The following is a 12,554-nucleotide window of genomic DNA, read 5'->3' as shown; positions in this document are numbered from 1 at the left end:
TGAAACGTGGTGCTGCAGAAGAATGTTGGAGGTTTGGTGGATAGATTGAATAACTAATGAATAACTCTTGAACTGAATGAGAGAAAAAAGAAATTTGTGACACACTTGAGTGTAGACTGAATGAGTTTATAGGATACTTGCTGAGGCATCAAGGAATCATCAGTTTGGTAATGTGGGAAGTGTAAACATTTTAGAGGGAGACCGAGGCTTTACACGGTAAGCAGGTTGAAGCGAATCTAGGTTGCAACAGCTATGCAGAGTTGAAGAAGCTCCCACAGGATATACTAATATAGAGTGCCACATCAGACCAGTCATTGGACCGAAGACCACAGCAACAACATGTAAAAATTATATATGAAAACTGTAGTTGCTGAAGTGAAAATAATGGTAAATATCAGTAACATCAAAAGTGGTTAAGGGATGGGAAAAATCATTCAGAACTGGATTCTCATGGTTCCCATCAACCATGAACTCAGTGTGTCATGTTTCATAATATTATTTGAGTAAAATAATTTGTTTTGATATAATTAAACAAAGGAAACTCCAGACTGGAATATCAACAGTGTAAGGAAAAGATAGATTGCTAGTTATTGTATGGCACATTAAGTTGCAGACAGGCACAACTAGGAGACTTCATCAGAAAAGGAAACACAAACACATACATTCATTCACACAATCAGTTACATGTCACACACATGTGGCTGTCATCTCTGGCAGCTCTGACCTGAATGCAACTGTCACTTTTGGCAGTCCAGTCCCTGCACACACTGCCAGACAGTGCTCTTCTCTCACTCCATCTGTACACTGCTATTCCTTCCCTTTCCTCACCCCCTCCAGATTGCTGCTTCCATTCTATGTGACAACTGCATTCCAATCTGTGCTGACAGAGATAGTGGTCATGTGCGTGCGAGGTGCTTGTTTGTGTGAATCAATATGTGTGTGTTTCCTTTTCTAATGAAGGCTGTGGCTGAAAGCTATATGTGTAAGTATATTTTAGTTGTGCATGTCTGCAACTTAATGTGTCATCTTTACAGTAAATATCGATCTGTCTTTTCCTTACATCGTTGTTCTGATATAATTTTGTTACAGTGGTATTCATACCTAAGTTGCTTTCTAAAAACCTAAACTGGTAACTTCAAACAATACATACAGATGCACAGCATAAAACCACATTTTGCAGCTAGCTAATCAAGTATTTCTCCTGCTGCATAACAGGCAATTGTGATCCACAAACTTACATTTGAACTATCACTGACAGCAAGTAATTTTTCCAAGATTTGTGTAATTGCAATAGGCACAGAATTCTCTTGCTTCAGGAGTGGTTAAAATTTGTTTGTATGTCATACACACAGAGTTATCAGTCTGTAGCATCTGTCTTCAGTAAAAATATATTTTTGTACCCACACATGTACTATCAATTTGTATTCAGTTACTTTTCCAAGTGGACATGGTTATGGAAATGATGTGATTTTTTTCCATGTTATCTGTGCTTCAGAAACTCATGAATCAGGAAATAAACAAGGCCATCATAAACAAAGCATTGGTTGCTATTAAAGAATGTGGCATGTTGTTTGAGATGAACATGCAGCAGTCACAAAGTGGAAGAAAATCAGCATCCACAATGACATACTGGGTTGTAGGGTGAGTAACATAGAATCCATTCTTGCTGCTAACATAGAATCCATTCTTACTGCTTTCTCCTGTCTGTATTAAGATTCATGCACTTTCCTTTGTTTTACAGTCGAATGATCAACATCATTATTTTCCAGTATGTAACATCTTGGGGAAAATGCTCTCAATTTTCAAGCCATGTCAATTAAGATAACATCCTAGCACTTTCATAAGCACTCACTGTCATTGCCCTCAGCAGTTAAAACTTTTGACTGTCAGGATAAGCAAGGTGTCGACTTTATATATGCAAGGCAGCAGAATCCATAAAGTTCTCGAGGCGGATCAAATTATTGCATGTGTGGGCAGCCTACCACAGCGCTGTTGTGTCCCAGGCATGACAACTTCAGCAGGCATGATGGAGCAACACCACACTTGAAACTGCCTCTCCTATAGACCCTCAGCTGTCAAGAAATTTTCTGTGTTTACATTGAGTGTCTGAAGCCCATCCCCATGCCCTACTCCTATTCTCTGTCAAAGTAATTGTACCATAATTAAACCTCGAAACCTTCTTTTATAGTTGTGCCACATTATGTAGCCACATGGACCAAGATCCTTGTCTTGTCAAATATGTGATAGTGTCAGGGATACAAACACCTTTAAATCTCAGGATATTCTTCTCAGGATGACGTGTGCAGGACGATGGGTTGCTTACTGATGACACCAGTCCCCCCGGTGTTTGTGGAATTAGAAGAGTTCAGTTAGCCATGTTGTTGTTGTGGTCTTCAGTCCTGAGACTGGTTTGATGCAGCTCTCCATGCTACTCTATCCTGTGCAAGCCTCTTCATCTCCCAGTACCTACTGCAACATACATCCTTCTGAATCTGCTTAGTGTATTCATCTCTTGGTCTCCCTCTACGATTTTTACCCTCCACGCTGCCCTCCAATACTAAATTGGTGATCCCTTGATGCCTCAGAACATGTCCTACCAACCGATCCCTTCTTCTGGTCAAGTTGTGCCACAAACTTCTCTTCTCCCCAATCCTATTCAATACTTCCTCATTAGTTATGTGATCTACCCATCTAATCTTCAGCATTCTTCTGTAGCACCACATTTCGAAAGCTTCTATTCTCTTCTTGTCCAAACTATTTATCGTCCATGTTTCACTTCCATACATGGCTACACTCCATACAAATACTTTCAGAAATGACTTCCTGACACTTAAATCTATACTCGATGTTAACAAATTTCTCTCCTTCAGAAACGCTTTCCTTGCCTTCCAGTTAGCCATAACAGCCTTTATTCAGTAAGACGCTTGTAAAGAGCTTGGTGACAGCGACTTGGTGACATATGTAGACCCCCAGGCAGAAGTTGCTACCTCAATACAGTGCAAGGCGAAATGCACAGTCCACAGCAGTGTAGTACACAGTGTGAGTGAGTGCTGCCTCTGCAAAGTGGCATTTGTGTTGGCACTGAGTCACAACATTGACATCAGGTATCTGGCAGGTGGCAGGTACATGTCCTGGACAGCCAGACGTACCCAGAGGTCATTCAAGTGCACACCATGCTGGTGTCCAGGCACCTGAACCTGGGACCCCTTGGAGAAGCCCAGAGACCATATGAAGGCATTGTAGTGGTGGCCTCCTCTTGGTGGCTCTGGCTCAGGCCCAATAAACATCAGGTCTAGCAACAGCTGGTAGACCAGCAGCTAGTAGATATCGCAGCTTGGTGTAATAGAAGCTAATTGTCCCATATGGGATCAACAGCTGGTGTGGAGTATGTCTTGGCTTTAGCAGTAGTCTAGGACAAGGTACTTCAAGGGTCTGAGTTTTGTGTCCAGCATTGGTCATGTAGGTGACAAAGGCAGTGGAGTGTGGAGCCATGGGATGAGGAAATTCAGCTCCCCACAGCAGCGGGCTGGGGTTCTTGCACCGTGCTATGCCAGCAATATTCCAGTCACAGCAACAAGGTTTTGTAGGTAATTTGGTTGCCCGCCTCTCCATTTGTTGTGAAGTCTGCACAGAAGGGTGTAGCCACAACACTCACCCCCAATAGGAAGATTTTATCACCGAACCTGAGGTGCTGCTAAACTTGTGAATTATATAACATAACATAGTACTCTTTACACTGTTATGCACTCTTCTTTGCAATTTCCACACTTATTGTCTTTTCTTTTTTGTTCAATCAGTCACATGATGTACGGAGATAGGTACATCCATAATTGGTCAAACATAAGGGGTGACCCATTTAGCCGGTAGGTAATCTGGACTGGAAGTTTGGTATGGTGGATAATTCTCCCCTGTTGATAGTCATAGGCTGTACAAGTGAGGACCAGGATTAAATTTGCACCTGAAGGTGATATTCCTGTGATCATGACCTAGCAGTAGGGCTGAATATGTGGGAACATCTGTTCTGCACTTATGCATCCCTTCTGTGCAGCTATAGGCTCTTTGAGAGAGCCAAATGTGGTGAGATCTAAGGTATTTTCAGGAAGGTCAGGTTCCTAGCTGGCAGTATTTGTAGAGAATTATTGGGCAAATACAGTAGTGTGTGTGTTAGGAACAGAGCCATAGCCCAAGTTACTGTTGCTGGAAGTCGACAAGTCTGTTCCAAGATGCTCCACTTTGTACTACATCTATATCTACATCTACATCCCTACTCCACAAGCCATGTGACGGTGTGTGGCGGAGGGTACCTTGAGGACCTCTTTCGGTGCTCCCTTCTATTCCAGTCTGTTCATGGAAAGAAAGATTGTCAGTATGCCTCTGTGCAGGCTCTAATCTCTCTGATTTTATCCTCATGGTCTCTTTGCAAGGTATACGTGGGAGGAAGGTGAAGGTATGTTCTCGAAACTTCAACAAAATCCCATACCAAGCTACTAAGTGTCTCTCTTGCAGTCTTCCACTGGAGTTTCTCTGTCATCTCCGTAACGCTTTCACGATTACTAAATGATCCTGTAACGAAGCGCGCTGCTCTCCATTTGATCTTCTCTATCTCTTCCATCAACCCTATCTGGTATGGATCCCACACCGGTGAGCAGTATTCAAGCAGTGGGCAAACAAGTGTACTGTAACCTACTTCCTTTGTTTTCGGACTGCATTTCCTTAGGATCTCAGTCTGGCATCCGCTTTACCAATGATTAATTTTATATGGTCATTCCATTTTAAATCACACCTAATGCCTACTCCCAGATAATTTATGGAATTAACTGCTTCCAGTTGCTGACCTTCTATATTGTAGCTAAATGATAAAGGATCTTTCTTTCTATGTATTCGCAGCACATTACATTTGTCTACATTGAGATTCAATTGCCATTCCCTGCACCATGTGTCAATTCATAGCAGATCCTCCAGCATTTCAGTACAATTTTCCATTATTACAACCTCTCGATATACTACAGCATCATCCAAAAAAAGCCTCAGTGAACTTCCAATGTTATCTACAAGATCATTTATATATATTGTGAATAGCAACGGTCCTACGACACTCCCCTGCAGCACACCTGAAATCACTCTTACTTCAGAAGTATCCCGCTGTGGCTTAGTTCAAAGCATTCTGTTCCCTTCGAACTTCCCTGCTTATAGTAGGTGATGATAACTACCACTGGGTCATATACAGAGTATGCCCAGTGAGGTCATGCCTTTAGGAAGTACAGTTCGTTGGTATTCTTCTGCAGCTGTTCTCCAGATAACAACTCTTTCTCTTTTGTATTCATGATAGTTTGGACTTTTGTAACATGTGTAATGCCAAACCATGTGTCAGCTGCAAGTTACTTCTCTCCCATTGTTCTGTCTAAATCTACAACGCCAAAATATTGATAACTATACTTCACTCATATACAAATAAATAAATAAACAAATTCCATCTCCTGTCATCTGAAGTTCATTATGAAACAGTCTTCCAAATTACTACACTAATGAGACAAATCAATTCAAATAAACAACATGTGTGACATCTCTGCAAATAACCGTTCACATACCACAAGAATGAAATTCATTCACACGTTATAACTACCAAATTAACTTGTTACTGGAAAACATCTGACCATCAGTCTGCAACCATACAGTGGTACGGTCACCCTCAACGCTCCATAACTTTGGTACAGTCAAGCAAAATACATATACATATAAACAGAACAACCTACTCGTAAAATTATGTATGTAAAAATAAATAAATAAATAAGTAAATAAATACACCAGACCTTCACCTCCACATTGACTTAACACTGAGTTTAAACGCATATGACAATGTATGCATAGTCTGCTTTACCTGTTGCCATGCCTTCCCCCTTTTATGAGACTGGCACCATTAATGACAGTAAAGAGTCTGACAGACCCCTAAAGGGATAGAGATGACCAATGTGGACGGCTGTGGTATGACCAGGAAGGTGTAGCTTCATATGCTCTGGTGACATCGTTTCAATCATTTGATATGGACTGTGATAATGAGTGAGAATTTCTGTGTCTATTGCTTCATGGTGTATGGTGTCATTAACATCTTCCATTGTTCTTTATAGTATCCAGGTGGCTTCACATTCCATTGTCCCATCCATTTCTGACATTCAAGGAATTTTGTATTGGCTTTCTGAATTTGCTTCCATACCTCCTGTAAAGTTTTTGCAGAATCCCATACTGACTCTCTATTCTCCCCTGGTTTTTGCTTCACTGCCTCGAATGGCGGTGGCATTTTCCACGCATATACTACCTAATACCCTGATAGTCCTGCTCTTTTGTGAATCTTAGAAGTATATGTTTCAACAACACGTTTTAACAGTGTATTCCAATTATTATGATGACTATTTTCATAATGACTTACCATCTTCTGTATTCTCTGATGAAATTGCGCTGTTCTCCCATTGGACTGTAGATGTAACATACTTGCTCTTAACTTACGAATAAGCAATAAATGACAACGCTATTTCATTAACTCAAACATGAAATTGGTGTGCACATGGTACACAGTTAATCATACACTGCTTCACATCCTGTTTATGTCTTTGCCACCAGTACAGTTCGGCCATGTGCTGTTCCATGTTTTTTCATCCCTCCTCTCCTACTAATACATGAATATGTGACTGTCTCAATACTTCCTTCCTCCCACTTTGTTTTTTCGACCTACTCTTTGTAACATACCAGTCTTTCCACTGAGGTCATCTGAGTTCCCATGATTCTTGCTAGGTTGATGGATTACTTTAAAGTCAAACTCATTAAGTTTTAATGCCCAACATGTTAGTCTGCTTGGTGATTTTTCAACGCTAATAGCCACTTTAATGTTGCATGATCTGCCTTTACTTATTTCCCACCATATAAATAATATCAGAGGTATGGTATGCCATACAAGAGGCTCAACATTTCCTTCTACATAGTAGAATAATTACTTTCCACTGTATTTAATTGACAGGAGGCATAGGTCACCAGATGCTTTGCTCCGTTTGCTTGTTGACTCCATACACAGCCGAGTGCATGATTGCTTGTATCACATGATAAGATGAATTCATTCCTATAGCTTGGAAAAATCAGCACCAGACCAGTTGCCAACAGTTCTTTTAATTTACCAAACAGATCATCACACTCTAACATCCAAAGAAATTTTACTCATTTTTTTCAATAAGTGAGTGAGAAGTTGCTCTATTTCTGCAAATTTCAGAACAAACTTTCTACAACAATTTGCTAAACCCAAAAAAAGACTTTAACTCATTCTCCGTACAGTGCATTGTAAAATCCAGCATGGCCTTTATTAAGCTACAATCTGTCTGAACTCCATAATGACTATTCACATGTTCTAAATATCATACTTCCTGTAATGGAAAATGAAACTTCTCCATACTGTGTATTTGGTGCACTGCACATAACCTCTTAAACGCCTCCCGTAGCCATAACACATGTTCTTCTATATCCAATGCAATGACAGTTGTGTCATCAAAATATGCCATACCCTGCTTTCATTTTAACCCTCATAAAATTCCATCTACCAAATGCTGAAATGTGGCTGGTGTATTCTGTAACTGAAATGTGACTGGTGTATTCTGTAACCTAAATTGCACGCAATGATATTGGCAATGTCTTGAAGGATCTGTAAGTGCTGATTTTGGCTGTTCGTCTGGTGCCACTTTCCAACTGATGATAGCCACTCCACAGAGCCGTGGTGGGAAAATATCCCCACTGCCCCAAATTGTCCAATGTTTCTGTTATGTTTTGGATTGGACAAGCATGCATAATCATACAGTTATTAGGATATCTGTAATTACATAAAAAATTATAAGCTTTGATTCTGTCCATACTCTTCTTTATAACATTCACCTCTGGTGCTCCCCAGGGGCTGGCGCTGTCCTCAATAATACTATCCCATAACTGTTAATTAATAAACTCCTTCATCACCAGTTGGTATTAGAGGTATGTGGCATGGTTTACTATATGCAAGTTGCTCATTCCCAGTTGAGATTCTATGCTGTGTCACTGGGGTCACTGGCAAAGACCCATGTTGATTAATTAGGTCCTCAAACTCTAACAACTGGTCCATTGCTAATTTTTCTGTTCCTCCAGATGTTTTACTTTCTCATTTAATGCAGTTAAAGTGGTGGCTTGCGTATGCTTAGGGTCTGAGTTTGTCCTACCCAGATCATTTTCCTCCAAAAACTCCAAATTGGTGACTAACAACCCTTTAGATGTGTGCACGTCTTCTGTCTCAAAGTAATATATTGTGACAGGCTCTACCTGGTAACCATCCATCTCCTGTATGTGTCCAACACTCTTGCATACAAAACATCATATTTTGTCCAACTCGTCATTCTCTTTTAGTGGCTCAACCACACACAATATGTTTTCTGGCAAATGCTAACCCTCAGTGGTTTTCCTATACCTTGTGGTACTTTATTGTGCAAATTTATCTTTAGGGCCTTCCATACAGTGTAATTGGTTCCACTGTCATAAGAGATGAACCTTGTTGTGCGGCAGTGTTCAGTGGCAGCAATTTCCCCATAGAGGCCACTATATGCTGTCCAAGGTCAATTTTAGGGTGATTTTTCATATAGGAAATCTAATGCTAAGATTGTGCAGTAACCGTCACCTACATGAGACCAACTTCTATGCACCCCCAGAAACGCTTTGCCCGTATCTGAAGATTTAGCCTCACTGATCCCAGTAAGTGTACATCACTACCAACCACCCCATGCAGTTCACGTTGTGGTGGGTTCATTAAGCCTCTTTCCTATGCTGTCAAAACTTTCGACTGACGCATGGACACCTGTGCCCAATAGAAAATCACATTCCCTTCCATCCAATTAACCAAAATTCTGCTTCTGCACATGTTTTAAGCATGCTAAAATTTATTGGGAGCTCCACTCAGTGCCCCTGGAGCCCTCATTGTAATTTAACAGCAGCTTACCATTCCCATTCCGTGTCCTTCTGTCGTGTGCCCTATTATGCCTACAGTCTCATTTCTGATGCCCTACTCTTTCACATTTCCTACACTGCAGCTGACGGCAATCTCCTTGTATGTGGCCTGACTGCTCACAAGGGTCACACATGACACCTGTGAGACTGGGTCGCTGCATCTATCTCCTCCAAATCTCTTGCTATACTTATTGCTCCAACTATGTCTTTATGAAACTCTGCCCGTACCTTTCATGATACATCTGATGAGAATCCCCACAAAAATGCACCCTGTTCTGCTTCCTGCCAAAGGACCTTATTAGTGTCATTACTCCTCATCAACTTACATATTGACCTTAAGCTTCTTTATCCTGTCCACAAAACTCTCAATGGACTTGCCCTGTTTCTGTGATTTAATTTCTCTTGGTAATATCTACAGTTATTTTTCTTCCAGTATTGCTATAGCAAGCTTGTCCTCAGAACTTCAAATGTCTGAGCATTGCTTAACTCCTCATGATACGTCACATACATTTTCGTCACACACCAACTGTAAGTTAGCTTTATGTAAGAATTGTTCCTCTGACCAACAACCCAGCTTTTGGGCTGTCAACAGGTTTTCTAGAAATATTAACACATCCTCTCTTGCTTAAAGAAAAAAAGCTTGGTCGAAATCTAATTGTGAGACAGTCGTTTTGTTGTGCCTTTCTGCAAGTCAGCATCTCCACTATGTGGTGAGTAGTAACTATCCTTTGATTATATTGTTACTGAACAACCTCCTAAATTCTGTCAGTGGAGTTCATGTTCACACCAGTAATAAAATAGTAGTGTGCCCATTATTAAACTTGCAGCATTCCAGTAATAATCTACAACCAATTGTGCAGAATCGATTTTGTTGCTTTTGCTGATTCTGGCAATTTCACAGCAGCAGGCAATTACTTGCATCCTTCTGCATCTGACACTTGAAAAAAGACAACAGAAACACAGAATCTCATTCTGTCTGTGGTGTCATCATACAGTATGTTGGTCATTCTTCCATCAATAGTTTTGCTGGTGAATTTTTTGTGGTCATAATCAATTTTTAGGAATAAAACAAATTTGTCATATAACACAAAAGACACAATAGTCATGAAGTTACTGTGAGCAGCAAAGCCGATTTAGGTCTGATTTTTATAATTTCATTTTAACCATTGTAAAATAAGTCTATAATGATGAAAAGTAATAGTTTCATTGTGTGCGGAAGTCACAATTTTTATTTATTTTGTGCAAGACACATTATGCCAAATAATTGTCATCATCAAATGTGTTTGCTCACTTTATTGTGAAATCTTTAAGTGTGATGCTTGCTGTGTATGAGCTGCTGCTTCATTGTGGTGATTGTACTGTAATCTAAATACGCAAACAATTTTACCAATACTTATATATCTAGTTCCGTAGCTAGTGCCAAATGTGAAAGTATTGTACATATGATACTTTGCAGTGAACTGTGTAAGTGACAAGTGTGAGTTCCTATGTAAGAAGCATCTCATAATTTTGTAGATTCAATTACTTTCCCATTTGCCAGTATATATAGGACAATGAACATCATAAGTTTTGCACGTTTACATTACAGTAAAGTCGCCATTACAATGCAGCAACTCACAAACACCCCATCAAGCATGACACCATCAGACCATAATAAAGCACACTTTACAATGGGAATTATTTTTTGAGAATGTGTTGTTCATTAGTAAAATTAAATAAAAATTGCAACTGGAAGCAGGAATTTTTTAATGAATAGGAAACTGAAAGTGCTTCTCTTTATAGGGTCAAGTCTGCCAGTTTTACATCTAGAGTACATGTTTTCTTGTGCACTGTGAAATTAACTTTCCATATTAAGATTAAAGGAAACCACAAAAAAAAAAACCTTGTTGTCTTGTGGATTTTATCATGTGACGAGCTAGAGCAAAATAACTATCACATGCACACAAACATGCATGCATGAATGCAGACACATGCCTATGTCCTACATGGTGCCAACTAGACTCAAGTAATAATGCTCTGTCAAATTCTTCTCACATTATATCTCCCATATATCTTCACCTACTTCCTCTTCTCTTTCTGTAATATTTTCTTCAAGTTTGTTCTTTTATACAGACCCCAGTGCACAGGATGTTTGACTATTATAGGTACAAATGAAAGGTTTCCCTAATATAATGTATGCACAAATGCAGTCATGCTAATGTTACAACACTGTTAATGTCTAAGGTTACATGTATTTTGAAACACCGCAAGTGAGGCATAAATTACATAGAGAGAAACTGGGGTTGTTTGATTTTATCATCATTCCAGATAATTAATTACTGGTAAATAGTATTTTGACAGCAAGTGTATTAGATGTGGCTCGCCAGTACTGTGGTCTCTCGTCCACAGCTCATGTTCTAGTGACTAGTGTTGCTGCCTCTGGATCACGGGTTCCTGGGTTCGACTCCCTGCTGGGTTGGGGATCTTATCTGCCCGGGGACATGGTGTTTGTGTTGTCCTCATCATTTCATCATCATTTATGACAGTGGCTAGATCGGATTGTATTAAAATTGGACTGTGTACAAATTGGGTCTTTGTACGGGCACTGATGCCCGTGTAGTTGAGTGCCCCACAAACCAAACATCATCATCACTGTGGTCTCTCAGGTCTCTCGATTTGTACCTGTTGGATTTTTTTGTGTGAGGAGGTTTAAAAGCTTTTGCGTATTCCAGCCCTGTTGATATTGCCAATGAGCTCTGGGATCGCATTGGGGATGGTTGTCAGTACAATTGGAACACATCTGGGATTTTTGAGTGTATATAGGCAATGATGAGGAAACATGCTGAAACCTGCCTGCTCATGAAAGGTGGTCATGTAAAACACTTGTTGTAATGTGTTTATTCTCAAGTACATATCCACAGTTTGATTCTTCAGGAACCCTGTTATAAGTTGTTCATGTACTCAATCTTACCGTTGGTTTCCAAACCTATATTGATCAGTATTATTTGTATTTTACATGCCTCTTTCATTTGTACATATAATAGTCAAACACTCTGAATATTCTTTCCATGTTCCTTGCTTCTTTCTTTGCTTAGTACTGGCTTGCTGACTGAGTTCTTGCTATTCATACAGCAGCTTCTCTTTTCTCCAAAGGTCTCATTAATTTTGCTACATGAGGCATTTATCTTTCCCCTAGTTATGCATGCTTCTACAGCTTTCCATTTGTCCTCTAGCTAGCCCATCTTAGCCACTTTATACTTTCTATCAGTCTCAGTTTTAGATGCCTGTATTTCCTTTCAATTGTTTCATGTGCAGCATTTTTATATTTTCCTCTTTCATCAAATATCTTCAATATCTCCTATATTATTCAGGAATTTCTCCTAGGCCTTGTGTTTCTAGCTGTATGATATTTTGTTGCCTTCCATATTCCATCTGTCAAAGCTACCCATTTGTCCTCTATTATATTCCTTTCCCCTGTTTTGCTATAATGTTGCCTAATGCTCCCTCTGTAGTTATTACAAGTGCCAACTACATTAGACCAACATATATTACTATGATGCAAATATGTATTTTTC

The 12,554-nt window shown here is 39.8% G+C and overlaps 1 protein-coding gene across 2 annotated transcripts in view; it reads left to right on the top strand.

Moving 5' to 3' along the window:
- Nucleotides 1-12,554, top strand: part of LOC124722959 (protein inturned) — a 254,525-nt gene that overhangs the window by 235,573 nt on the left and 6,398 nt on the right. Inside the window, exon 21 of one of the 2 annotated variants that reach the window (XM_047248128.1) lies at nt 1,496-1,641. The exons of the other annotated variant lie outside the window; for it this stretch is intronic. Coding sequence (XP_047104084.1) covers nt 1,496-1,641 — 146 coding nt within the window. The remainder of the gene's footprint in view (nt 1-1,495; nt 1,642-12,554) is intronic. 2 annotated transcript variants of the gene reach the window in all.

This window comes from Schistocerca piceifrons, chromosome X (assembly GCF_021461385.2).
Source record: "Schistocerca piceifrons isolate TAMUIC-IGC-003096 chromosome X, iqSchPice1.1, whole genome shotgun sequence".
Lineage (NCBI taxonomy): Eukaryota > Metazoa > Arthropoda > Insecta > Orthoptera > Acrididae > Schistocerca > Schistocerca piceifrons.
Note: the sequence above shows the minus strand (reverse complement) of the source record. Positions and strands in the feature narration are given on the sequence as shown.